This window comes from Tauraco erythrolophus, chromosome 20 (assembly GCF_009769465.1).
Source record: "Tauraco erythrolophus isolate bTauEry1 chromosome 20, bTauEry1.pri, whole genome shotgun sequence".
Classification (NCBI taxonomy): Eukaryota; Metazoa; Chordata; class Aves; order Musophagiformes; family Musophagidae; genus Tauraco; species Tauraco erythrolophus.
In genome coordinates, this window is record NC_141484.1 from 2,775,350 (window position 1) to 2,802,280 (window position 26,931).

Consider the following 26,931-nt stretch of genomic DNA (forward strand, 5'->3'; position numbering starts at 1 on the left):
ATGGCACCAGCAACTCCAAGAGGAGCAGGAGTATGGAGACAAACCAGAGCTCTGCTGTTCAAGAACTGTCTTATTAAGTGTAGGACTAAAAAAAGCAGTGTTCAGGTAAGTGTTTGTTGCTGACATCTTCGTGTCTGCTGTTATTCTGCACTTAGGTGAGTTGGAGGCAACGCTCAGTTTTGTGGCAATGTTTCTGAAGCTTCAAGGTCTGCTCTGAATTTTAGGTGGAAATAGCCTTTTTCGGAAAGTATTTTGTGATCCTTTGGTTGAAAATGTGTCCTAGTGCATAAGAAAATATCCTTGAACTAATATTGCAATCTTAGCACCCATAACTGAGCAGTTTAGCAGAATTAAACCTCCCCAAAAGGTTTAGTTCTGCTAAAAGATTTTTATCTTTTCTAACAGTTTAGCCCTGTGCATAGGTGATGTGTGTGATACTTTAAGGTGAATTTGAAGGTGAAGAAGGGGCAGTACGATGCTTGGCCAGACTTGTTTGATGGTTCATGGTTTGTGTTTTGCTGCTTTCCAGATAGCATGAAGTTTGCTGATATACAAAGCACGTAGAATTATCCCTTTGTACCTTAAAACGGCTTCTTCAGCACGCGATTAAAATCCTGCTTCAGTGCCAGAGAAGGATTTGGATTAAAATTACTGTCGCATTGAAAACATTCAGGCAACTTTACAGTCAAGTAATTAGACTCATAGTCCCTCCTTTAGGCTTCATGTAACTAAGATAAACTTTTGGAAATTTTTGTGTCTGCAACTGCTCTTTGAAGTTTTTCTTTCTTTCTTTGCACAGGAGGTCCTTTTCCCACTCTTCTTCTTGTTTTGGCTCATCCTGATGAGCATGATGCATCCGCACAGGAAGTACGGCGAGGTGGCCAACACCAACCTTGGCACTCTGGATACCTCCATGCTGGTGGATTTTGTCATCGGCTACACGCCGCCAACCCGGATGGCACGAGAAATCATGAAGAAAGTGGCTTTTGATAACTTCAAAGATGGTATTCAGAACCTGAGCATGTTATTTTTCTGAGTATAGCTCATGCTGTGGCTTGTTTGAAGAGGGAGCTTGCTGTTGCTGATGGAAAAAAAGCTTTTCTTTTCCATCACAGATAGAGAACAGACTGTGAAGGCATTTTTTTTGCTTGGTTGGCACATGTTCTGGCACTGCCATCTCTGAGCAGTTCCCATCCTCCTCTTGCAGCCAACAAGTCTTATGTGGCTGCAGGAAAGGTTTTCGGAGGACCCAAATGCAAAGTACAAAAAGCCCCTGGATGGCTGTAGGCTAATTAATATTTGTCCTGTGATGTCCTGGGGCAAATTCAGGAGATGGTGCTGTCCTGCAGATATATGAGGTTGCATTTTCTGTCCTGTTGTTACTGTCAAAACAACATTTTAAATTTTATTTCTTTATAAATGATGATTCCCATTACCACTGTGTCACCTTCTGAAAGCAGTTTTTCTTTTTTTTTTTTTTTTCTTTTCTTTTTTTAAAGTGCTGTGCCGGCACAGCTGACCCATCTAGTAGGAACTTATCTCTCCAAAACCACTCTGATGTATTTTTAGTTTGGTATCTTTGATTCTCTTCCTTGTGCTATGCATGCTTCAAAGGTACCACGGAGAAACTGCCCGGCCCGACATCTGCATTTTCCTCACTTTGTGCCTTCGCAGCCCTTCTGCCTCCCGTCTGCTGCTGAAGTCGGTGGCAAAATACCACGTTTTTGTGTATTTTGCCCTATGCACGGATTTAATCTGCCCTTCTTGAGAAGCACTCGTGCTAGAGAATATACTCGAGGAGGCAGCAGAGGATTGGGGCACAGAAACTCTTGGAGTGTCAAAAAAATGGGGGAAAAGAGGGAGACTCGGTGGTAAATTTGAATTACTCTCGCTGCTCCTGAGTGCTTTCTGTTCAGGAAAATACTTCCTTTGCTGGGACAAAAATATAACCTCATATATATCCCAAACCAAAGAAATTATTAATTATTAGCGTGGCGCTTTTTTAAAGCAGCGTTGCGGTTTTTCTTCCTGCTGTGCTGATACTCGAGTGAAGGTGGGAATTTCTTCTGTCTCGCAGGTCTCATCACAGAGGAGTATTTAAGCGAGGAGGAGCTGCAGGAGGCCAGTGCTTTTAAACCTGCAGAATTCGTGGGCGTCGTGTTCAAGGATGCCATGTCCTACCAGCTGAGGTTTCCCGATTCGGTCGCGATGTCGTCCATTTACACGGAATCGAGAGGTAAATGTGCACATTCCTGTACGTGTCCAGAAGGGGATAAACTGGAAGAACATTCCCTTTTTTTCTTTTTTTGGCCTGATGTTGCCCGTATTGGTTGGTTGGAAGTCATTTCCACTGTTTTGGAGGGGTCGCCTCCAGCTGCGCCGTTGGGGGTGGGACAGTTGTAACTCTGGCTTTTTGCTGTTTAAAATCATAGAATCATAGAATGGTTAGGGCTGGAAGGGACCTTCAAAGGTCATCTAGTCCAACTCCCCTGCAAGGAACAGGGATATCTCCAACTAGATCAGATTGCTCAGGTCCTCGTCCAACCTGGCCTTGAATGTCTCCAGGGATGGAGCATCCACCACCTCTCTGGGCAACCTGTTCCAGTGTTCTACAACTCTCATGGTAAAAAATTTTTTCCTGATATCCAATCTGAAATTGGATATGCCCCGTTTTGTTCTGCAGCCAGTTGCTCCAACCTGCGGAAAGGGTGTGAGTCGGTGACGTACTGGAGCTCGGGATTTACGGCTCTGCAAGCCTGCATCGATGCGGCGATTATACAGGTAAATCCCAACAAGTAATAAAATCAGGGAGGTTCCAATCCGTGGGCTGCCTCGACTCTGGGTGATTTTGTGATGTTGCCTGTTCACTTGTGTAAAACACCCCACCGAAAATGAGCTGCGATCTGATAAGCAGGCAGAATATTTCGTGTGTGTTTTGGCATGTTTTGTAGAGAAGCGGTCTTGTCCAGATGAATCGTGAACGTTTGTCCTCTTTTGTGTTCAAATGAGCCCAAAGCGTCTTGTCTAAAGGAGAGGGCTTGGCAGTGCTCACCCCAAAATACTGTGTAAGGTGCTGTACAAAAAGGGGCTGCAGAATTTGCCTTGCTATTTTGGTGTCAGTATTTGTCAGCAATATTTGTCAGCAATTCCCTTTTCCTTATTTCTCTGCCATCATGCCACTCACAGTGAGAGCAAGTCTCACCTCTTTAGGGGATAGGAATTGCAAAATTGCTCATTTTATCTCCAGTTCTTCAGATGTTCTCCAATTTCTGTGCTTTTGGAGTGAGATTTGCAGGCAGTAAGGTTTCAGAGTCTCCTGATCTCACCCTGTCCGTGGGGATGGAGACCGGGCTGAGCCAGAGTCGCTGGGTGGGATGGGGCTGCAAAATCAGGAGCGAAGCAAAAATAACTCTTCTTCTCCTCCTTTCAGCTGAAGACAAATCAATCAGTTTGGGAACAACTTGAATTGACGAGAGCGATGGTCATGGGAGAGGCTGCGGTGGTGGAAATAGATAATTTTCCTCGTGCAATCATTTTAATTTACCTTGTGATCGCTTTCTCACCGTTTGGGTATTATTTGGCAATTCATATTGTGGCGGAAAAAGAGAGGAAGTTGAAGGAATTCTTAAAAATATTGGGACTGCATGACACTGCCTTTTGGTACGTGAGTGTTTGGTGTAACCTGTTCTTTATAAAAGAAATGTAAAATATATAAAGAAATATATTAAAAAAACCAACACTTTATAGGAGAACTCCTTTATCCCATCCTCAGCTTTTAAACTGTTTCCAGTCTGATTAGCTGAAAACAGCCTAAAAGTGAGATACTCCATAAAATCTAACGTAGGGATACTTGCAGTATCATGAAAATAGGAATATTTTAATAAGTAAATCCCAGAGTAATCTGGCTGCATTTATGCATGTAAAGTTACGCCAGACTTAGAGGGATTAAATGTGATGATGTGTGAGGTTTCTATGTAGTTTGGTTTTTATTGGTTTTAAATATTTTTGGCTCAGTACCTCCTTTTTTTGGAGGCTCAACAGGTAACCTGCAGTCTCTCTTCAGAGCTCAGCAGCAGTTTCCCCAACACTTAATTAAATGAATCTCACTCTATAATTTTAACGTGACCGAGCAGTCTGAGCAACAGTTTTAATTTGTGTCCTTATCCGGGATGGAAATTGTCCGGTGCAATATAATGGAGGATTTTTTCCAAACCAGAGGATGTACTAATTTGAAATCAGGGATAGTTCCAGAGATAGAAGCGGGTTTCACTTTGTGTTTTAGCATCTTTCCCTGCTGCACCGGAACAGCCAGCTGGGTTTGTCTGGGATTTTTTTTTTTTTTTTTTTTTCTGGTTGCTTTTGGTTTATTCCTGCACCCCTGCTCTTCCCTGGCTGTTCATTCCGTTTGTTTGTGGTGTGTCCTTAGTGACAAATCTGATTTAGCTGAGTCCTTCCCCCGCAGCGTTGGTCTGCTGACCCCACTTGCCCATCAGCATTGAGCATCTCTGCCCTGGGGAAAGTTATTTTACTTTTCCCAGTGTGAAATGGGAGCGATCTGCAAAGGCATATTGGTAACGCAGCTTTGATCGGCCACTGAATATAACGCAGAAAGTTGTTTGTGAGGAAAACGTGTTGTTTTTTTTACTACCTGTACACAAATACACAAACCACCCTCGTTTCCTGAGGTCAGAATTGCAGCTCTGTTTTTATAAAGAAAAGGATTTTATTACCCTGCCCAGCTACTGGAATGACTACTGTATTAAATTTTAAATAGAATTTCTTGAATTATTGAAACCTACTACTCAGTTACCCTCTTTTGGTTATACCAAGGAATTAATTATGCAAGTTCCAAAAAAAAATTAAAAATCATGAATCATCTAATTGTTTGTCTTTTTGATGCCGTGGGTATTGACGTGTGTGCTCTAGTGCCTGGAACAATGACAGGGATGTTCACAAGTGCTCTTTTTATTTGGGGACTCTTGTTTTGTTGCAAGCCTGTCCTTTGGTGCAGCTGTCTGGAATATTAAAGAATGGTAGTTTTAGCTATTTTTGTGTGTGAATAATTCAGGCTGGGAATTTATTGACTGGGTTCTGTTCTTTCCCCCCCCCCCTTTTGCTCCTAGGCTTTCTTGGGTGCTGCTCTATGTGAGCCTCATTTTTGTCATGTCCATTCTGATGGCAGTGATTGCGACGGCCTCTTCCCTCTTCCCCCAGAGCAGTGCCTTTGTCATATTTCTTCTTTTTTTCCTGTATGGAGTCTCTTCCGTAAGTATTCCTGGTCTTGTTGAATTCAGCCATCCCATCCCTGTGGTTTTTTTTTCCCTTCCCATCTGATCTTGTTCTCTCTACCAAAGCATTTGAGCCAAACAGTGGGGGGTGTCTCGCCTGTCCCCATCCCCTTCCCTGGGATTTGGGATGTCGTACAGCTCTCGACCGTCACTATGAGAAATTCCTTTTCTTCCTGAAGTATCTGAGTTTATAAATTGTCTGTCTTTGAACTGAAAGCACTGTCTGTACAGCACCGTTTTGAAGTCCAAAATCATGTTGTTGTCTTAACGTTTGCTGTTACTATCTAGTGTGATGTTAAAACCCTAATTAAAAGTCAGAGAATTAGTTTATACAGCAAAGTGCTTGTCTGCATTCATAAGCAACCAGAAATAGTTACTTGTGCACTGTCTGCCGTTTGCAGAAGCTGTGCTAACCGGGGTGTATGTGAACGTTCAGCCGTATCACTCCTTAGTTTTCTTTTATCCTTTTGTTTCTGTGCTGTCACCTGGCATCTTTGGGAAATCCGTTCCTCCCGATGGTCTGTTTGTAAGGGAAGTGTGGGACGTGGGTGAATGCTGTAGTGACTATACCAGGAAAATCATTTGATTATCAAAGGCAAAATTGAAGCTATAATCTTTTTACTTTAGTTTTCCTATACCTTGTATTACTATTTTTTTTAATACAGTACCTTCTGATGGTTTTTTTTTTTTAATCTGTCCTTAGGTTTTCTTTGCACTTATGCTGACACCTCTATTTAAAAAGTCAAAGCACGTGGGTATAGTGGAGTTCTTGGCAACGCTGACTTTTGGTTTTGTGGGCCTTAATATTGTCCTGCTGGAAGATTTCCCCAAGTCTTTCGTGTGGATTCTCAGCCCCTTATGTCAGTGCAGCTTCTTGGTCGGTGTCGCGCAGGTAAAGAACCTTCTGCTCCTCCAGTTGCAGCCTCGTTACGCTCGTTTGTCTCGCAGCATTTTCACATAGGTCTTGATGTAGATATTCTTAAATATTATTTTAATTTTTTTAAATAAACTAATGATGGTGAGGAAGAATGCCTGTTCTAATATCTTCCCATGGCAATTTAATACCAAATACAATGCATCGTCAAGCAACTGTTACTCTTTGCGTTCGTTGCTGTGATCTCAGTCACTTTTTCATTATTATTATTTTTTTTTCCTGTTGCAAATTTTTGCTCCGTGCTGTCGGGTCTCGGGGCTGGTACAGCACCGGTGTAACATCTCCATTTGTCTGTGTTTGTTGGCAGGTCATGCATCTGGAAGACTATGAAGATGGTGCAACATTTTCAAATCTAAACCACGGTCCTTACCCGCTCTTCATCTCTCTTATTTTAATGGTGCTGGATAGCATATTTTATCTGCTTGTAGCTGTCTACCTTGATCAGGTTATCCCAGGTACGTTCATGAGAAAAATTGAGCTGCACTGTGCAAAATTCACCAGTTCCTGAGGTCCTGATGCAGCTGGGGCTGCTGGTGGCATTTCTGACTCAGTTTCAGCTGGTGGAGAAAGGAGCTGCTGCTGTTTACAGATGTATTTTATGCTGTGACTCAGAATATGTTTAGCTGAAGTAATTTATATTCTGTTAAAGCTGTGAGATGCGAGGAGGGGTGTTAGCATCTTGAGAACTGGTGGCCTTTAGGTACACCAGCTAAACTTTGTTCCCCTCTTTCTAAAGGAAAAACTTCCTTACTGGGTTAACTGGAGCCTCTGCCTTTGCCATTTGCTCTCCCGGGGCTGGAAATTAAAGAGCACTCTGCCTGTTCCAGACCTTTCCTTGTGACAGCAGTAGTTCAACGTGAAACTTGGAATAAAGTTGTTAATCTTGCAACTAATGCCTGGCTGATCCCGGCAGCTCCCTTCGCCTCCGGCCTCGCTGGCTTTGTGTCGCCTGTGCTGAAGTCACTGCTCTTTTGGCACTGGGGATTCCTCTCGCATAGAAAGAGATTTGCACATGTATTTAAATACTGGGCAAAACTGGAGCCATCGGCCTTGATGGGAACCGTGGCTGAAACGCAGATAATGTGAACTTGGCTGATGAAACCCCTTCAGAGCGGGGTGCAGGCTGGCTCGTGGCTTTTGCCGCTAAAATGCAAAAGCTGAGGAAAAGTTGCAGTTGCTGTTAAGAAATTCTTTTCCCCTTTGTTATCCAGGGGAGTTCGGACTCCGCCGCACGCCGTTTTTCTTTATGAAGCCCTCGTTTTGGTCAAAGCACAGAAAAAATTACGAGGAGTTGTACGAGAGCAGCATCAACGGCAGTTCAAGTTTCAGCGAGATAGTTGAACCCGTGCCGTCCGAATTCCAGGGGAAAGAAGCCATCAGGTAGGATTCCTGCCCTGCCTGGCGTGCAGATTAGCAGATCACACCTGGGTCCTTGATGTTTTAATGTGGCATTTGAGAATGGCTCTTGTTTCTCCCATCGTTGGATTCAAATAGCATATGGTATGCATTGCAGAGAGCCCTCGGCGCGCGCCGCGCGGCTCGTTTCCATTTGCCGTGGAAGCCCCATCGTCAGCGACGTGGATGCTCTCCAAGGATAAATCACTGGGCTTAAAGAAAGGGTTTGTTTGTGGATTGTGTTCCTTCGGTTGGAGTCCTCTCAAAACCGCCTGGTTTTCCATTCCCTCAGTTTCGCTGAGGCCACGAGAGGCGTAAGCGGTTGCAGATGTTGAAACACCTCCTCTTCTGGGAGGGTTCGGTTTCTGGTAACGCACATTTGAGGAGAAAAAGCTGAGTTCTAGGTTTGTGTGAAGGCTGTAGTGTTCTCCGTAGACCGGAGGAGCACTTCATGGTAGTTCCACCCAGCTGTCATATCTAAGAGGGTAAAACAAAACTGAAAAAGAGATGTCCATGCTCTCATCCTTGGCCTTGCGTTTTGTGTCACCTGTTGTCTTGCATCTGGCCTTGTCATGTATTTTTAGTGCATCTCAGATATTCTTTTCAGTGTCTTCCTTTTTAGCCTTTGTTTCCATCGTTTTCCCATGGCATAGCCTGGTGGGAGTTGAGGAACTTGGTGTCTTCACTCCTCCTGGTTGGCTCCGCTAGTCTCAAATAAATATTTGAGCTTAGTGACCAGATCAAGTCTTGTGTTGTCGGCACTATCCATGTCTCTTTGGGCATCTGCCATAGGTCAAAGGGTCCAGTGCTAATCCTGATGTTCACATGAGAACATTGTGGCCATTTTTGCATTGTTCATCCACGCTAGACTCTCTCATGTCATCCCTCCACCAGCTCTCCATCATTTTCACACTGTCTTGTCCTCTTTACATGTACAGGTTTTGTTTTCTTTCATACCCAGTTTTCTCCCCCACTGTTCACAGCTGTAACCCACTCCCCATCCTTAGTTTCAGAGTGGCAGGGCTTTCAAAACCCAGCCTTCACATGGTGCCTTCAGATAAACTGGTTGGGTTGTTTCCACTTTGAAAAACAGTGGGGCTGGAAGGAAAGTTTCTACCTTTCTTGGAGAGAGAGATACCTGCTTTCATTTACCGTGTTCTGATCAAGACCTGCCAGTAATCACATCTTTGGTGTCTGTTCTACTAACATCTCTTTTCCATATCGTGCCTGTTGAGTCTTTGGAAACCTCTACTGCGTTGTTCTACCGTGCGAAAGAAAAACAGATTTGAAATAATTCAGTCTGTTGTCATAGGAAATACCTTAGAAGGTGACCACATGGAGCTTTCTGATACCAACGTGGGGACGGACTAAGTTCTGTGACAAGATGCCCTGTCTCTTGACGTGCCTCTATGGGTCATTAATGTGTCTAGTGCCACTTTAGCGTGGTCGCCTTGTTGTGACTGTTGCCGAGCGTCGATCGTTCAAGATGACATATAAAGATCCTAAAATAGTTTATAAAATGACGTGTCTTCTTTCAGAATCAGCTGTGTTCAGAAAACATTCAGGAAAAAGGGGGAAACTGTGGAGGCTCTCAGAAGTAAGAACATTTTAGCTTTTTAGCTGCTTGTCAGATGCAGAGGAGCAAGAGCTGAATTGTTGAGTGATCTTTTGTGTTTCAGTTGGGGCTTTTTGGTTTTCTTTTAGCGGGGTGGGACCTTGGAGCATGAATGCCAGATGTGCCTGTGTGTGTCTTCTCTCACCGCTTTGGCAGTAACTTTATTTAAAATGGTACCCCAAAAAGCAGAGCCCTTCCATCACTAGAGAAAGTTGAAATCATCCCTGTTATTCTTCCATCGCCGTGTCATTAGTGATAACCATCCTCCCAGCCCCGTCTCCCTGATCTTTTCATCTCGTGTCCCCGCGTGGCCAGCACAGGGTCTGTCCCGGTGCCCGCCGTGCCAGGACGTGGAGGTAAGGCATCCCCTCGGGCAGAGCCTAAATGCATACCCCATATGTCAGTATTTGAATTTACCTCTGCAGTAGGAGCAGCCGCGGGTGCCACGAGCACGTCGCTAACGTCTCCTCTTTCTCTCGCACCTCGGGGGACCAGATTTGTCCTTTGACATCTACGAAGGTCAGATCACGGCTCTGCTCGGGCACAGCGGCACCGGGAAGACGACGCTGATGAACATGCTTTGCGGGCTGTGTCCGCCGACGGACGGTGAGCTGCTGCGGTGGTGGTGGGGCATTCCGGGTACCCTGCTTTGGAAAAGCAAATCTGTGCACCTCTACGGTTATTTCGGGATGCACTGATTTTTTTTCCTTGGGATCATAGAATGGGTTGGGTTGGAAGGGACCTTAAAGATCATCTAGTTCCAACCCTGCTGCCACGGGCAGGGACGCAATGTCTGAAACTGTGGATAATTAGATAATGTCTGAAAGAGTCCACTTTAGACTTGTGTCCATGTTATCCTGCTTTCTGGCTGTAAAAATCCTCTCTGTTGATTACTTTTGCCTTGTTTTTTTGTTTGTTTGTTGGGGTTTTTTTTAGGATTTGTCTCTGTCTATGGGCACAAAGTCTCCGAAATCGATGAAATGCTGGAAGTGCGACAGCTAGCGGGGGTGTGCCCTCAGTCCGACATACACTTCGATATATTGACTGTGGAGGAGAATCTCTCCATATTCGCTGCCATTAAAGGCATCCCACAGAACGATTTGATACAAGAGGTGAGTCAGTTGGGCACAAATACTCTTCTATATGTCCATTTTTAACCCATAGGATAGAAGACCCTTACATTGCACATGGATTTCCTTAGGATAAGTTTGCAGGGAAATACTGCTTTACAGTACAGTAGACAAAGAGGTACAGACAGGTATTTTTACAAAGATAAACTGTTAATTTTTCCTAAGAAACTAAAATGCTCATGAAACATTTTCAATCCCAGAATTTGTGTTCAAGCATAGACACCTTTTAATTTCTTCCAAGTTTGCTGGAGCTTAAGATCCTGCTGAGGACGTGCGGGTTCATTTGCAGGGTGGGCGGTTCAGGTACAGAATGCCCTGTGAACAAGGAACAGTTCATTTGAATGCTAATTGTTAATAATCTGGTTTCAACAAAACAGTAGCTTTTTTAACAGTAAATGTGTTTCTTATGTTTTAAAGGTGCAGAAGGTGTTGTTGGATTTGGATATGCAGCCTATCCGAGACAACCAAGCTAAAAAATTAAGCGGGGGGCAGAAGAGGCGGCTGTCGGTGGGAGTTGCTGTTCTTGGGAACCCAAAGGTGAGTGTGATGGAGATGTTCCCGATGTGGTGTCACTAATGCCCCTAAGGGTTGATGCCTCTTGTCAAAGCTGACTAATGCACATAATAACATGAAAGATGCAGAAATTTATTGCTGTGAGCAACCGTCGCTTTTTTCCCCACCCTCATTAGTGGCTTAAACAATTAAGATCACTTTAATCGCTTGACTTTTGTGCTTGAGGATGTTGATGGCTTAGGTAATGGCAGTAGCTCTGGATTTGATCTCTTTGGGAAATAAAGAGTGTGACAAGTTCGATGGCATTTCTGGCAGGTAACATTTAACCCCCAGCAGTGATGCTGTCAGAGACTTTCCTTGCAAAGCCATCCAGGCGCTTGGAGCAGGGATGGAGCTGGAGAGCTCTTTTGTGTTACACATCGATGATTTCTGGCCCGTAAGAATGGGAACTGCTTTTAGATCTGTATTTAAAAATGATGTGTGTGACAGTTCACGAGGATTTTAAAAGCGTGTGTATATATGTAACCACCCCTTAAGAGGAGCAAATACATCGCTAAACGATGCATTCTGTTTCTGATTATATTAGATTAAAACAGACTGTGGCATTAACTTACTATATGATTTTTCTGTTGGTTATACCAGGAGCTGAATTTATCCAAAGGGTAGTAGAGACAGCTGCCTTGCTTACTCCAGGGTTTTTCCTATATATTTTAGAGGACTAACTAGCAGGCTGCAGACCAAAAGCCCAGTGGGGATTTCCTGAGGTCAACACCTTCTGTGTGGACACGGCTTTGCAAACGCTTCTTGGTTTTGCACACAGGTTTTACTGCTGGATGAGCCGACGGCGGGTATGGATCCGTGTTCGCGGCACATCGTCTGGAACCTCCTGAAAAACAGAAGAGCAAATCGTGTGACCGTCTTCAGTACCCACTTCATGGACGAGGCGGACATCCTCGCCGGTGAGTCCTGCCACCACCGCCAGGTCCTGCCCCAGCTGCCCAGCCCGGGAGGGACGGTCACGTTACAGAGCAAAAAGTGATGCTTCTCCAACCGTTGGTGTATGCCTTTATTCAAAATATATAGTTGATTTTTAAGTAAATTGACAGTCCTCTGTTTGTTTGGTTGTTCTTATTTTATTTCTAGATCGTAAAGCTGTGATTTCTCAAGGGATGCTAAAATGTCTTGGATCTTCTCTCTTCCTCAAAAGCAAATGGGGAATCGGCTACCGCTTGAGGTATTCTTTTTTGCGTGGTACCTGTTATGTGACATCATATATATTTTTATTTTTTTTTTACTGTTTTCTGTTGAAATCTATAAGACAACACCCTCTGCCCCCAGAAAAGATCCTTTTATCATCTTGCTACTGAATGTTTGGTGCTCTGCTGGCTGATCTTTCTGGTGGGGATGTAAGGAGAAAAACAAGCTTTAATCCTCCAATCTCTTTCTGTGCCTTTTCTTAGCATGCACATCGATGCCTATTGCAACACGGAGGCCACCACCTCGCTGATAAGGCAGCACATACCTGCAGCCAGCCTGATCCAGGAGAACGACGAGCAGCTCGTGTACACGCTGCCGCTCAAGGACATGGACAAGTTCGCAGGTACCGATGGTTCTGTTGAGCTGTAGGGTCGAGCAGCTGTGGAAGAGAAATCCGTTGGCGCGGCTGTAGCCTGTGATTTTTGTTAAATTGTCACTTGGGTGTTGATGTGGTTTTGTACATACTCCTGGCATGGCTGTGATTTAGCAGACCATCAGCCAGCAAGGTCTTTCTCGGGTGGGTGAGGACCTCGTCACCTCCTCCAAGGTGTGTCAGCAGGGATGTGGGTACCCGGCAGCAGACGCTGGGGAGGTGCCTTTAGCAGAAGGGTGCAGAGACCCTTTAGTCCAAGAATCCCCTTGTCCTGCAGAAGCATCGTCTTATTGCAGCACGTTTTAACGAGCAGGGCTGGCCACCAGTGGGGAGGCAGAGAGCCCCGAGTCCTGCAATAATCCATCCCCTTTGTTGTGGGTCGCAAAGAGCATTGTGTCACTGCCCTAAAATTCACTGGTGAGGGGCAGCGTGGAACGGGTGTGTGGGTTTCACTAGATGGCAGCAATTACCTGATCCATCTGGCACCGGGCTCCTCCTGCAGCTCCCGGGAGAAAATGGAAGCAGCAGCGTGTCCTTTGCCCTGTGCGGAAAGCTGAGGGAGGATCGATACTGATGTGAACGCAGCTCGTGTTTCATAAATGCTTTTTCCTCCTCATTGCATTTAACCAGTAAATAATTTATTAGCTTTACCTTTAGCAGCCGCAGCGTGTACTTTCGAAAGACAGACATCTTTATGCAAGACTGACTCAATTCCCTCAAACTGTTTTAAGGAGAAGCTGAGGTTAGGAATATGCCTCAGCTACTGGGCCAGAAGAAATCACAGAGATCTGACAAGCGTCGTGGAGTATCCAACTGCTCTTCCCATTTTACGCATTTTTGTTTCCCTTCAATGTGACCTTGGCTCTGAAGCTCCTCATTTTGTCAAGTCCTTCACTTTGTAGGACTGGCAAGAGACCACTAGTGTTTTTTATCCCCAGGTGCTAATAAGTGCTGTCACTGAAAATCATTTTGGTCCTCAAGCTATGCTTGCTGTCCGGCATCTCCTGCCCAGTTAAGCTGTCTTTACAGATCTGAGTATTTATGTATATATAAAAAATGACTCAGTGGTTTTATTTGTAAAATCTCATCGTGCCTGGACAGGGATCTTGGTGGGATGAGCTGTCCTGCAGTCCGTGTGTGTGATGCTCCCAGGAGAGGGGCTCCTGGAGCCAGCTGGGATGCAACGCTGAGCCCGGGAGCTTTAGGATGCTGAGGTGGTTTTCATAAACACTACAGCTTTGGGGAAACGTGCCACGTTTCCCATATCTGACCACAGAGATTGAAGTTTTGTACTAAAAGGAGCTTATCCCAACCTTGGTTCTCAAGCCATGACCTGTATTTTTGTAGTTAAGCAACCATTATGCATTATTGATGCGTTTCTGCGTTACCTGCTTTCTCCAGTACTGTGCAGAAGGCTTTGGGGATGCCTCTGATGTGCTTGAAGATCTCTTGGGAAGATGATGAAATCCTGTTTCAGAGCAGCCAACATGTTTCCCTTCTGTCTCTAGGTTTGTTTTCTGACCTTGACACTCATTCCCATTTGGGCGTTATCACCTACGGCGTTTCCATGACGACGCTGGAAGACGTCTATCTGAAGCTGGAAGTTGAGGCAGAGATCGATCAAGCAGGTGGGATGGATTGTGGCTGTTCTCCTGTTTTGCCTCATATTTGATTTGATCTTTATGTAGAATTGCCCATGCCATGGCACTGCCAGGAGGAGTTGTGCTGTGGAAGGATAAAAAAAACTCCTCTTGCATTGTGCAGCATCCAGCAGCACAGGGCACCTTCGGTCTCACGTCATTCCAGGCTTTTGAAATATTTAACATGAAAAACGCACAAAAGCAGCGAGTTGGGTGGGGAGAGATTCTGGAAGGATCTGGGGGAAAAGCATTTTACTGGCCGTCTCTGCAGTAATTAATGTTTCATCCGGTGTATTTACATCAAAATCCTTTGCTGTACAGTTGCACGTTTTATGGCTTGCTCTTTAAAAAGTGCTTTATTTTCCCAGTGGAGCTCACTTTGAAGAAATTGTAAATGCACAGTATAAAATTTATTATCAGCCTTCTACATGACCAATAATATTAGTAGCCTGCCCTTCAGGCTGAAATCACTGAACTTGTCTTTCTTCCCCTCCTTAAATTAACTTCCAATTCAGATGAAAAGCTGACCACTTCATATTACTCCGTAATTAATCAGTTCTTCTTTTGATGTCAACTTTGGATGGTTTAAGCTATCTCAATCTTTCTAGAGCTTTCTTTGTGATACAGACTGGTAAACTATCCTGCTCTGCAAGGCTTCTGCGTGGGTATAAGAGGGTTAACAACTGAATATGCTGGTACTGAATAATACAGGTGCATACGTAGGCTGACAGTATGAAATTGGGGCAATTCTGCACCTTTTGAGTGGCAGAAATTTGTATCATCTGCCTTAAGCATCTGCTCTGTGAGTGGTTCAGAGCTTTGGGGTAGGCCAGTGTCGTTGGCCTTGGCGTTGAGACTGGGGTGGGATGAGATGGCTTCTGCAATAGCAGAGGGGAGGGGGCGATGCCCGACCAGGTTCTCCTGCCGTTTCAAACCCCGTAGCTCCGTCAGAGCATCGAGTTTGTAGAGTTTTACTCTCTTCTTTTTCAGATTATAGCGTGTTCAGTTCCCAGCAAGTGCAGGATGAAGCGGATACAAAATCCCTCGACGATATGGAGCAGAGCCTCCTGATGCTCTCGGAGACGAAGGCGCTGGCAATGAGCAATACAGCCCTCTGGAAGAAGCAGGTTTCCACCATAGCAAAAGTTCATTTCCTTAGTCTCAAGCGGGAAAATAAATGTGTGAGAGTGATGTAAGTATTGGGGCTTTCTCACTTATATACAAAATTCTCAAAACCTGTTTGAATGACACCAGAGAAAGGGCAGGATGTGGTTACTTTTTTTTCCCTGAAGTTGCATTTCAACAATAATGACTATTACTGCTGAATACATGCTTTTGGGGGGGCAAGGGAGATGTTGCTTTGAATAGCATGCACATAAACTGGGTTTGCTTTCACTAAATTTTAATAAAACCAAAACTTTTATTTCTTTCAGGTTGTTGCTTTTTCTGATCTTTCTTGTGGTTCAGATTTTATTGTTTTTCATACACCACATCATCAAAAATTCCATAGCTGCTCTCAAGCTTTCCCCAGATTTGTACTTGCTGAAGCCCGGAGAGGACTCTCACAAGTACAGGAGTGGTCTCCTGCTGCAGAACTCCACAGGTAGGAGAGCAGAGATGCTCCACAGGGGTAGTGCCTGTCTCCACCTCTCTCTTTGAACGTAGCATTTCATACGGTGGGGAACGGTGACGTGTGCTACTTCAGGGGTTTGGAACAAACTTTTTCCTTGAAATTAAGCCAAATGAAGAGTTTCCAGGTACCCAGAGATGGTAGAGAGTGAGTATCCTTCGTGCTGTAGGGTTTGGAGCAGAGAGCTTCCTCCTCCTCCCACATCTGGTGGCCTTGTGCTCACTGTGTCTCGAGACAGAAGGACAGCTCACCTGAAGGGACTGAGTAGGGAGACATTTAGTACATCAACATTAAAATCCTGCTACCAAGTATTTTGGAAAATGCCTTTTTTTTTTTTTTTCCATCTTAACGATGTTTTTTAAGAGTGTGTAGCAGCGATCTGGGCCGTAGAAATGATCATCTGTTTGAGCTGTTGAGAATTTGTGCTTAAGACAACTTCATTTCTCCAGACACTGTATCAAAGTGCTGCTGGTTTCATGCTTTCTCAGCTAATTCTCTGTTCAGCTGAAGCTTTTGAGCATCCTGGCAATGCTCGTTGGCAGCTCCACTCCCTCACTGCTGCGTTTGACTTGCACAAATTAATTGGAGAATATCACAAAAATTTTTCTGGAATTCTTTGGAGGCTGTTGAGTGGGAAGCCGAAATAAAACCGCTCATCATCTTCAAAATAGAAGAGGACTGTCTTTGGTGGGCACGTGTAAGGAAACAGTGATCTTTCATCATAGGGTTGTATCAGTGAGAAAACGCATCGATAATTTTGTGTGAAATACTCCAAGCTGGTGATGGGCAATCATGATGCTTTCTCTGTCTTACGCCAGAATCGGATATCGATGACATTGTCCGCTCTCTTGGGAACATGAACGTGCTCTTGGAGATGTTCAATGACAGTGATTACGTCTCGGTTGCACCTCACAGCGCAGCTTTAAACGTGTTTGACCTTGAATCCAGACAGGTAAGAGGGACAGACCGGCTCGGTGGCATCCCAAAGATCCCAGCTGCAGTGCTGCTCTCCTGCCTGAAAGGCACATCTTGAGCCATATGATCAACTAATATCATATAATATTCCTTAGAAAAGTGGCCTGCAAAGAGGGCTTGTATTAACAGAATGGAAATATTATAAAAATAAATGTTCTTCCATAATGATAATTATGGTAGGCTAATAAAACTTCCATCCTCCTTTCTTCTCCACAAGGATAAAAAAGCCAAGAGAAATATTTTACTTCACAAGAGACCTGGCATAGGATTTTTTTTTTTTTTTTTTTACTTACACTGGCTGAACTGTACAATTTGACAGAAAGATAATTCCCTGGTGCTCTCACATGTAAAAAGAAAAAAAAGAATTTTTTGGATTGTAAGTATTCGTTTAGTGTGGTCACTGGAGGAGCATCAGAGAGATTTGAACATTGGGGTCATATTTAATCTCCGGAAAGGAACTGCCTTGCAACATGCCAGCTCTGTCTCTCCTTCCCATTTTTATTCACTGCAGACTGTTAGTGTGACAGTGCAGCCCTTAGCTAATGTCAGTTTTTGCCTGTTTTTAAAATGCATTGACAAGAACACACGAGTGCAGGTCGTTGCCTGCTTTGTTTTTCAGACTTTAATTGTCTGGAGCATCGTTTGTCGTAGCATCGCAGTCGCGTAAATCATTCCGAGAGTTTATTCCACATAACTCGTTCTCTACGAGCACGGCTGTTTTCCTGAATTAGGTGATGTGTTACAACCACCCTGAGCAGCCCAGAGCTTCCTGCAAAGCAGGAAATCTATTATGCAAAGATTTTTCCCAACGTTCAGGTTTCATTAAGCCCATCGGAGAGCCCTCCGTGCGGAAGAGTTAATACTGCACGTAACTTTCCTTTCCAGAACTATGTTTTCACGGTCATATTCAACAGCACCATGGTGCATTCCCTGCCAGTTTTGATGAATATTGTCAGCAACCTGCTGCTGCGCAGTCTCAACGTGACGGAGAGCATTCAGATCTGGAGCAACCCCTTCGTTCAGGTGAGCAGCACCCACAGGGGCTGCATGGCAAAAAGCACCTGGAAACACGGGGCGGGGGGCAAAGCATCCCTGGGGGGAGTATAAAAACACGCCATAAGCGAAGGGAGAACCTGGTCAGGACTCTCTGCAGCACCAAGGGCTGTGCTCTGCACTGTCAGGCAGGATTGGACCCCGTGGAGTAAGTCCTTGGTGGTACAGAGCTTTGCAGAGTTGAAAAGGATTTGAAAGGTGGTGGGATTTTGTTCTGCAGGTTGGGGAAGTGGGGGGAAAAAGGGGCCTGGAGAGAGGATGTCCTGTTGGGAATTTGTTATGGGTTTGTTACAGGTCGCCTGCAGCTTTCGGAGGCTGGACGTGGGGTGCAGGGGGTCTGCTGCCTCCTGGGCAGGGCTGGGGTGGCCTTGAGGGGAGGAGAGGACCTGCTGCAGGAGGGAGATGCTCTAGGAGTTTGTTAGACACTCCTAGCAATACTCCAAAACTTCCATAGTTATTTTTCTTCATGCTGCAGCTCAGATGATCGTGAGATATACAGAATATATGTCTTGGCGTTTTCGGTCAGGTTCTAATTCTAAATGTATTTTTTTGGTCACACGCGTTCTGGTGTTGAAGAAATCCAATTTATATTCCAGAATCTTCCAGACACGATTTTCAGACTGGAGATCTATTTTGAAGCTGTGTTACTGGGAATCATTATTACTGGGATGCCACCCTATTTTGCCATGGACAATGCCGAAAACCATAAGGTAAACGCCCAGATGTGAATTCATAGACTGCAAAAGGATGCAAAAACCTTAGGATTTGGGGAAAACCTTACTTAAGAGGTGGTTTAAATGCCTCTTTTGCCATGAGAGGCAGCGTGGATGTGACTGCTGTTTGCTGCCTTGGGTAGAGCAGATTTGGGAAAAGCCCTTTCGCTTTCCGTGGAAATGCTTTTTGCCTCTTTGGCAGCTCAAATCAGCAGTAACTGGGTAAGTTGCTGGGTGAGGGATGCCACGTCAGTGTAAAACCAACGTATTAGAGGGAAAACCAAGATCCTGCTCGCACACCGACACCAATTACCGTCGTGTTAATTTTAATTCACATGTAATTAAGGTGGCATTTTCTTTTTCCGTGGCAGATCAAAGCGTACACGCAGCTGAAGATAGCGGGGCTGTACCCTTCTGCTTACTGGACTGGACAAGCCATCGTTGACCTCCCACTGTTCTTCTCCATCCTCGTCCTGATGATCGGCAGCCTCTTCGCTTTTCACTACGGCGTTTATTTCTATGTGGGCAAGTTCCTCGCTGTGGTGAGCGCGGCAGGGACCGGAGCGGATGGGAGGATGCGAGAGCACGGGGATGTGATTTTCCACACGTGTTTTATTTTTATTAGGTGGTTCAGCAGAGTTTTTCCAACTGATATACAGCAAAAATATACAGCTGGCACAGAGGCATCAGTCAGGCCACACACACCGAAGGCAAAACAATCCTACTTCTTGTGGGGAAAAATATTAACGTTTTGGGGTTTCATTCAGAACTGGAATAAAATGGAGCTTTAAAATACCAGGATCTTCCAAGGAAATGCTCTGTGTTTTTTTTGCCCTGTGTGCTCAGTCTGCTTCACCCTTTTTGCTGATACAGAATTGCTGCGTTTGCATCGGCGTGCGGCGAATGCCGAGCTTAGGGTGGCTGTGAACACAGGCCAGCCCTGCAAGGAATTGCAGCGTATCATTAAATTGAAGAGACTCTGTCCTTTATATTCAGAGTGGCTTCCCCAAGATACTGGCTGTAACTGAGAAGAATGAGGTTTTCCTAGCTGCTTTCCCAGAAGCTCCGAGTTAATCGGGTTTGGGACGTGGCCGTCGCACCGCAGGGCTATTTTTGTACCAGTGCATCTGCCCTTGTTTTCATTTCTGTGAAAATGCTAAAGCTGAAGGGCAGAATTCCTAATATTTGCCAAAATCTTCAGGTCAATGTTTATGGGAGCCTATGTTAAAAAAAAAAAGAGAAACAGATTAAAGGAAAGCAAGTGAGGTTCCTGCAATCCATGTACTGTTATTTGTGTCTTTAATAGTATATGCTGTATGTACCAAGCTGGCAAAATATATCCAGTTAAATGACAAAGATAAATCCAGAGTTATGTAGCACACTGAAGTAATTCCAGTTGATACTTACACAAAAAATTCACCCTGGGGTTCTTGCTGTACATTTCCCAAGAAACCTTCCTTATCTCTGCAGATTTTTTGCCTGATCGGTTACGTCCCGTCAGTCGTGCTCTTCACTTACGTGGTCTCCTTCACGTTTAAAAAAGTCCAGAATACGAAAGAATTTTGGTCATTTATATTTTCAGTGGTGAGTACCTTTACCTTGACTTCGGTCCACTGGGAAGAGTGGTTCTCTCCAGTGCCACAACAGTCTTCCCAGTTATTTTATTTAACTGCGTGTCGTTAGGGCTCAAGAAATCCGAAACATTTGCTGATGTCTCTTTATCACTGCTATATCCTAAATGATAAAATCTTTTAAAAATGTGCTTCAAATTAGCTAACTTTATGCTTAGAGATTCTGAACTGAATGAAAATGGACTTTTGTTTTGTTTTCTTTTGTACAGACAGCCTTGCTCTGCACAGTTGTCACTGAAGTGGCCTTTTTTCTGGACTATTACCTGGCAACCACCATCCTGCATTATGTCTTCTCCATCTTCATTCCTATTTATCCCCTTATTGGCTGTCTGATTTGCTTTATAAAGGTAAGGGGACCCAAGAAATCCTCACCAGAGCATTTGTAGGTGGCTGGGGTTGGGTGGGTGTCTTTAACAATAACAGGACAGCAGCTACGTGCCTGCAGTGTCATGTCATCCATAGCCATTTAGGATGTGAAGAGTAGCAACTTCTGGTGAAAAGTCACTTTTTTTTCCCTGTAAGCAGAGTGTTGCAGTTCTAAAATGAGGAAAGAAGAAAGTCTTCCATTAAATATCTAAAGGAAAACCATGAGTTTGTCAGCCTGTGGAGCTGAGCGAACACAGTGATGGGAGATGGATTGGTTGGGAGGTGGTGGCTTTAAACCTGGAGCAGCCCCAGGGACTTTGATGGAAGTTTATTGACGTCAGACTCGTGCAAGCAGAGTCTCTGCAGAGCTCAGAAAGGGCTTGAGTCATATAACTGAAATGACAGATGTGAGATTAAAGCGCAATGTGGGACATGCGGTCTCCGGTAGGGGATTATTTACCTGAATGGGGTTTTTTTGCTTTCTCAGGTCTCATGGAAAGGCAAGCGAAAGGTCGTCGGATACTACGACCCGTGGGACCGGCTCCTGGTAGCAGTTATTGCTGTAAGCATGATTATTTGATTATTTGCCATATTTGCTGTAGAGCATTGCTGACTCCTGCTGGGAGGCCCCTTCTGTTCAGGCATCTTCGTTCATAAAGGTCGGCTCTAACGTTCGGCATCGCTGGCGCCTGCGGATTTGCAACCTGTTACAGCTGGAGCAGGATCAGTAAAAGCTGCTGTGCCTACCAGCTCCACATCTCTGCCTCCATAGTCCTTTAACAGTGCCTGTATTAATCCTGATTATTATGGGAGTCCGTGCTGATAGAGCCAGAACTCTGGAGCACGGGGCAGTCTTTTCTCCAGAAACCCCAGATAATTCCCAATAAATCTAAGCAGACTCTGGTTGTGTGTCCTCAGTGTCAACCCACTGAGCAGCATTTAATGATAAATTTCATTTTCTTGGAAACATCAGCACATCTGTGATGGTGGAGAGCTGGAGCTTCTTGTCACTCCCATGCTGATGAGGTCACCTGTAGGGTCACCTATAGGGTCACCAGCCACGCAGGGCTCCGAGTAACCAGAACTGTATTTGTCTGTTTTAGCCCTATTTGCAGTGCGTCTTGTGGCTCTTCCTGCTGCGATGCTTCGAGCTGAAAAATGGAGGGAGGACAGTTAGAGAGGATCCATTTTTCAGGTGTGTCTCTGATGAATAGATGTTTAATAGTCTAAAGAAACTGTTTTTAAAGCTGTGCTGGTGATTAAACTGGAATGTGCAGTGTATAGCTATAAGGGATGCTGCAGAAAATAACATACCTGTGATGATATCCCATCCTAAGTGCCTAAAGAATTTATTCTCCTAACTTTTGTCATCTGTTCAGTCAAGAAAGTGCAGAAACAGGTTTTTTTTTTACTTCCTTTGAAGTTATAGGAGTGCAAAATCAGGAATCTTTCTGCTCCTTTGGGGCTTCTCCCATGTGCCACGTTAACTCCTGGGTGCCCCAAACGTAAATCGCTTTCCGCATCGAAGCAGCGAGTGAATCTCGACTGATCCCTCCGAGAGCTTCGTTCCCCCTGAATGCTGAGCGGAGACACCGTGTTGTTTTTTCCTTCCCCTTAGAAAATGTTTTACGAAAGCCAAGACCTGGAAGTTCCCAGATGTGGCACACGAGAACGAAGATGACGATGTGAAGGCGGAGAGGCTGCGGGTCCAGGAGATACTGAGCAGCCCCAAAAGTGAGGAGGTAACGCTCTGCGCCCGCCGGCGCTGCCCGGAACCCAAATCCCAAGGTTTCCCAGAGCTGTTGGGATCTGCAGCCGCTTCTCTCTTCTCTGCTAGATGCCAGCCATCCTGGTCAGCAGCTTGCACAAGGAGTTTGATGAAAGGAAGGAGTTTCTTCTGGGGCGAAAAATAAAGAAAGTGGCAACGAAACATGTGTCTCTCTGCGTAAAAAAAGGTTGGAGTTGAATTACTTGCTGTTGAGCTGTTTTCTTTAAAAAAAGAAAAAGACTCGAATCCGTTTTCCTGACCTCCTGGGCGATGTTTTGTATGTTGTCCATCCTTTAGGAGAAATACTGGGGTTGTTAGGACCCAACGGAGCTGGGAAAAGCACGTTAATTAATATGCTTGTTGGAGAGATCGAGCCAACCAGTGGGCAGGTACGTTACATGCCACAAACTAAATAGAAAATGAATCTATATTTATTTTTTTTATTATTATTGCAAGCGTTCACAAGTGTTTTTTGCTAAAACTCTGAAACTTATAATACTGTTGAGTAAAGCCTGTGCGTTTTCCTTGAAGGTTCTGATGGGCGATGGTTGTTTTGGACCGAGCAGCGAAGATGACTTGGTGAAGTTCGTGGGGTACTGTCCTCAAACGAACCCGCTTTGGCCAGACATTACATTGCAGGAACACTTTGAAATTTATGGTGCTATCAAAGGAATGAGTCAGACTGATGTTAAGGAAGTCATAAAACGGTAAGTAGTTTATTATAGAAATGTTTAAGGTTTTAGCTGTATTTTTCTTAGCAGGGATATTTTTTTTTTTCCACTTTTTCTGATGCAGTGGGTTTTTTTGTTTAAGTGTGAATCTTTTCAGCAAGTGTGAATTTGTAGGTTAAGAGATGCAGATTCAGCCACACAAAATTCAACTGGTATTTGTGGTGTTTGTTGTTTTTTTTGGTTTATTTTTAGTTATGAAGGGCTAAGGATGACCTTTGCAGAGGCTGCAAGGACAGAGAGTCCCAGGGCTCGGAGCTGTTTCGGGGTTGGCACCACGGGCTCCTCTGGGACGAGGGCGGGTGTTTCTGTATGGAAGCACCCAGCTCCGATTCTGCTCGTTGCTTTGCTTTTTTTATGCTTTATATACAAATATTTGTAACTGAGCTCTTCAAACGAGCCTGTTTGCTTAGTGGGTGAGGAGGGGGAAGCCGACCCATCACCCTCTCAGCTTTTCACACGCGCTCTTCCCCCTGCCGCAGCATCTCGAGTGCCCTGGATTTAAAAGACCACCTGCAGAAGATGACGAAGAAGCTGGGCGTGGGGCTGAAACGCAAGGTACGGGGGGCTGCGGCCGCGGGGGTTCCCAGCACCGCTCTGTCCTTACCCCTCCTCTGCCTTCCCCCCCCCAGCTCTGCTTCGCCCTGAGCATGCTGGGCAACCCGCGCGTCACGCTCTTGGATGAGCCGTCGACCGGGATGGACCCAAAAGCCAAGCAGCACATGTGGTGAGTGTCGCCGGGGCTGTGGTTGCCACAGGCTCGTCTCTTTTCGGGGTTTTATCCGATTTTATCTGTGCGTTATCCTTGTTAACACCAGGGAGAGCCATAGACAGGGAATCCACGTGCCTCAGTGCCAGATGCGCTCCGTCTGTGTCCCCTCCCAGAACAGCTTGGGGATTAAAAGCCTGAAAGTCGAAAGAAATCTTTAAATAATATAAGGAGTATAAGATTTGTGAAAAAAATCAAGTGTTAATTGCTGCTGTGGGAGTAGCACTGGTCCATGAAATGAAGGGTTTGTGCTTGACCATCACAGTCCTCTTTTCCTACTGACCCAGGATTTACTGTTACTTGCCAAATGTTTTATTCAGGGATTTTTTTTTTTTTTTCGGTTGTGTTTTGTAGGCGGGCAATTCGAGCAGCATTTAAAAATAAGGAGAGAGCAGCTATCCTGACCACTCACTACATGGAAGAGGCAGATGCTGTCTGTGACCGTGTGGCCATCCTGGTGTCCGGGCAGCTCAGGTACCACCAGAGCCCTCCCCTGCCCCAGTGCTGTGGCAGGGAGGGTAGGACCGCTCTTGACTAGAATGTATTTCTTTTAAAATACAGGTAGACATTTATTTTTTTGCACCTTAAACTTGAAGCAAGACTTAAAAAACGGCAAAAAGAGTTTGTTAGAAGTTAGGCTGCTTTTCGAGTGTAGTGTAACACGTACAACTCTTTATTTTTCTCTCTGCAATTGGTAGATGTATAGGTACTGTCCAACACCTGAAGAGTAAGTTTGGCAGAGGATACTTCTTGGAAATGAAATTAAAAGAAACAGCAGACGTACAGCAGGTGGAGTACCTGCACAGCCAGATTTTGCACATCTTCCCCAACGCGAATCGTCAGGAAAGGTGAAGTTTAACAAATGCACAGAAAAAATTTTTTACCATGAGAGTTGTAGAACACTGGAACAGGTTGCCCAGAGAGGTGGTGGATGCTCCATCCCTGGAGACGTTCAAGGCCAGGTTGGACGAGGCCCTGAGCAACCTGATCTAGTTGGAGATATCCCTGTTCCTTGCAGGGGGGTTGGACTAGATGACCTTTGAAGGTCCCTTCCAGCCCTGACCATTCTATGATTCTATGAAAACATTGATATTAATACAAACCCCTGATTTCTCAGCGGCTTCTTGGCACCGAGTAAGGAATGCCACGATACCAAAATGTACAGAAAATGTTTATGTGTAGCTTGAAGAAGAATAAATGGGGAAGGATTTTGCAGGCCAGCGGGAGCTGCCAGGGCGGTGGCCGCGAGCTCTGCTGCAGATGTTTGGCACGGAGGAAGCAAAGCTCCATTTCTGCATAGCTGTTGCCTGACAGCTTCCTCCTCGGTCAGGGCCCCCGGGAAACGGCGGTAAAATCTGAGTCACTGGCCCTAATCTAGAAATTCTTGAATGTTTTCTGGGAGTGTCTCGGAGTTTGAGGGTGGGTGGTTTGAATTTTTTTTCCCCGAATGGCTTTGAATTTCGCCGGTATGAACTCGAGGGTCTGGCTGGGTGGGGGCTGGTGAGACTCTCCAAAAAGGGCCCTGAAAGCACCATGAACAGAGCGTCCTCCTGTGCAGGGGGTTTGGAGGAGAGTTTATTTTCCAGAAGCCAAGGCAGCTCCCTGGTCTGGAGTCTGGGTTGCAGGAACTTCTGCATGATGCAAAGTCCTGAGAGATCCTGTGACCTCCCTCCGAGTTCATTTGAAAGACGAAACCTCATAACTTCGGAGTTCTGGACAGCAGTTTTTCTTTAATCAGTTTATAGGCAGAATATAAATGGTTGAATCTTAGCTGGGGAGCATATAAATCATAGAATGGTCTCAGGCGGTCTCAGCTGGTGCACCTGGACCTCTGAGGTGGGTTATAAACCAGCTGCTCTTCTGGAACTGCATCATTCCCGTTGTCCTGTGTGACGATGACTAGTCAAAGCACTTGGAGCAACCTTCAGACACCGAGTTTAAATCCATTCACTCAGATATTAATATTTCTGCTTTGAGTCGTTTTACCTGAAGCTAAATTTTCTGTGTTTCTTTGTTCCAGTTTTGCTTCTATTTTGGCATATAAAATTCCTAAAGAAGATGTACAGTCTCTTTCGCATTCTTTTTCCAAGCTGGAAGAAGGTAATTAAGCACTTGCCATGCATCTCATTCAGAAATCATTTTGTCTCCCACAACTCACACATTTGCCATGCAGTGACCCTTTTGCATTTCTGTTCCAAATTAATTTAATTTATTTTTTCTATTATTCTTGGTGTCCTCAACTGTTTCTTGTGAAGTGAAGAATAAGCGCTTGTACCAGCTTAAAATGTTTAAATCTCGTTGTGTCAGATAGTGAAGTCTTCCTAAATATGTGCTCTCATTAATTCTTTTAACAGTAAAACACGCCTTTAACATCGATGAGTACAGCTTTTCTCAGGCAACACTGGAACAGGTATGTTAAAGCAAATTACATTTTGTGGAAGTAAACTGCTGATGCCTGTTGAGGCATTTTTGGGGAACTGAAGTCCCTTTTCTGAAGTGAGCTGAGACTGCCAGTTCCCCTGCTCCTCTTTGTTTCCATTTTCTCCTTGACTGGACCAAAATAAAAGTTGAGACATTAGTGGAAATGTGACTCTGATTTATTCAAAAGATGGGCATTGCAGTTCATTTCGGAGAGGAGGGTAAAGCTGAGGCTTGTTATTGCTTATCCTGGATCAGTTATTGCTGACAACACGTGTCCTTCAGCGTGTATTTGATTCAGCTTCCTTTTCATTGTCCTCTTGAAGAAATGTAGGAGCATGAGGAAAAACCTGAAATCCTAAAAACTCCCTGCTCAGAGATGAAGCAGCACATTCAATACTTGGAAGGTTTTTAGCACCAGTTCTGTTTGTGACCAAGAAAGTTCCTACAAGGAGCATGACGTATTCACCTCCTTTCCCTCTGTTCCAGGTTTTTGTGGAGCTCGCTAAGGAGCAGGAGGAGGAGGAGAACAGCTTCGGCACCCTGAACAGCACGCTGTGGTGGGAGAGGACGCAGGAAGACCGAGTCATTTTCTGAACTCCTTATGGTCCAGATCTGCTCGGCAGCTCGTGTTTTGTGCCGGCGATGATCCTCTGCGCCCGCGTTGGGGTGTGCACGTGGAAAACGCCGGAGCTGGGATGGACAAGGGAAATGGTGTTTGGAAGCACTGAGCGT

General features: G+C 44.9%; 1 protein-coding gene across 1 annotated transcript; it reads left to right on the plus strand.

Moving 5' to 3' along the window:
* On the plus strand, positions 1 to 26,931 carry ABCA5 (ATP binding cassette subfamily A member 5). Its single transcript, XM_009980388.2, has 38 exons — positions 1 to 105; positions 800 to 1,004; positions 2,078 to 2,236; positions 2,684 to 2,781; positions 3,431 to 3,660; positions 5,124 to 5,265; positions 5,992 to 6,180; positions 6,530 to 6,677; positions 7,434 to 7,602; positions 9,156 to 9,214; positions 9,728 to 9,838; positions 10,169 to 10,344; positions 10,780 to 10,899; positions 11,696 to 11,834; positions 12,019 to 12,109; positions 12,336 to 12,475; positions 14,014 to 14,133; positions 15,136 to 15,337; positions 15,579 to 15,748; positions 16,594 to 16,727; positions 17,636 to 17,773; positions 18,400 to 18,513; positions 18,888 to 19,058; positions 19,987 to 20,100; positions 20,357 to 20,494; positions 21,001 to 21,075; positions 21,617 to 21,708; positions 22,132 to 22,255; positions 22,351 to 22,468; positions 22,579 to 22,670; positions 22,813 to 22,988; positions 23,492 to 23,567; positions 23,642 to 23,736; positions 24,133 to 24,252; positions 24,477 to 24,626; positions 25,799 to 25,878; positions 26,133 to 26,188; positions 26,686 to 26,931. The coding sequence occupies exons 1-38, from the start codon at positions 1 to 3 to the stop codon at positions 26,791 to 26,793; spliced, it is 4,944 nt and encodes a 1,647-aa protein (XP_009978690.1). The 3' UTR covers positions 26,794 to 26,931.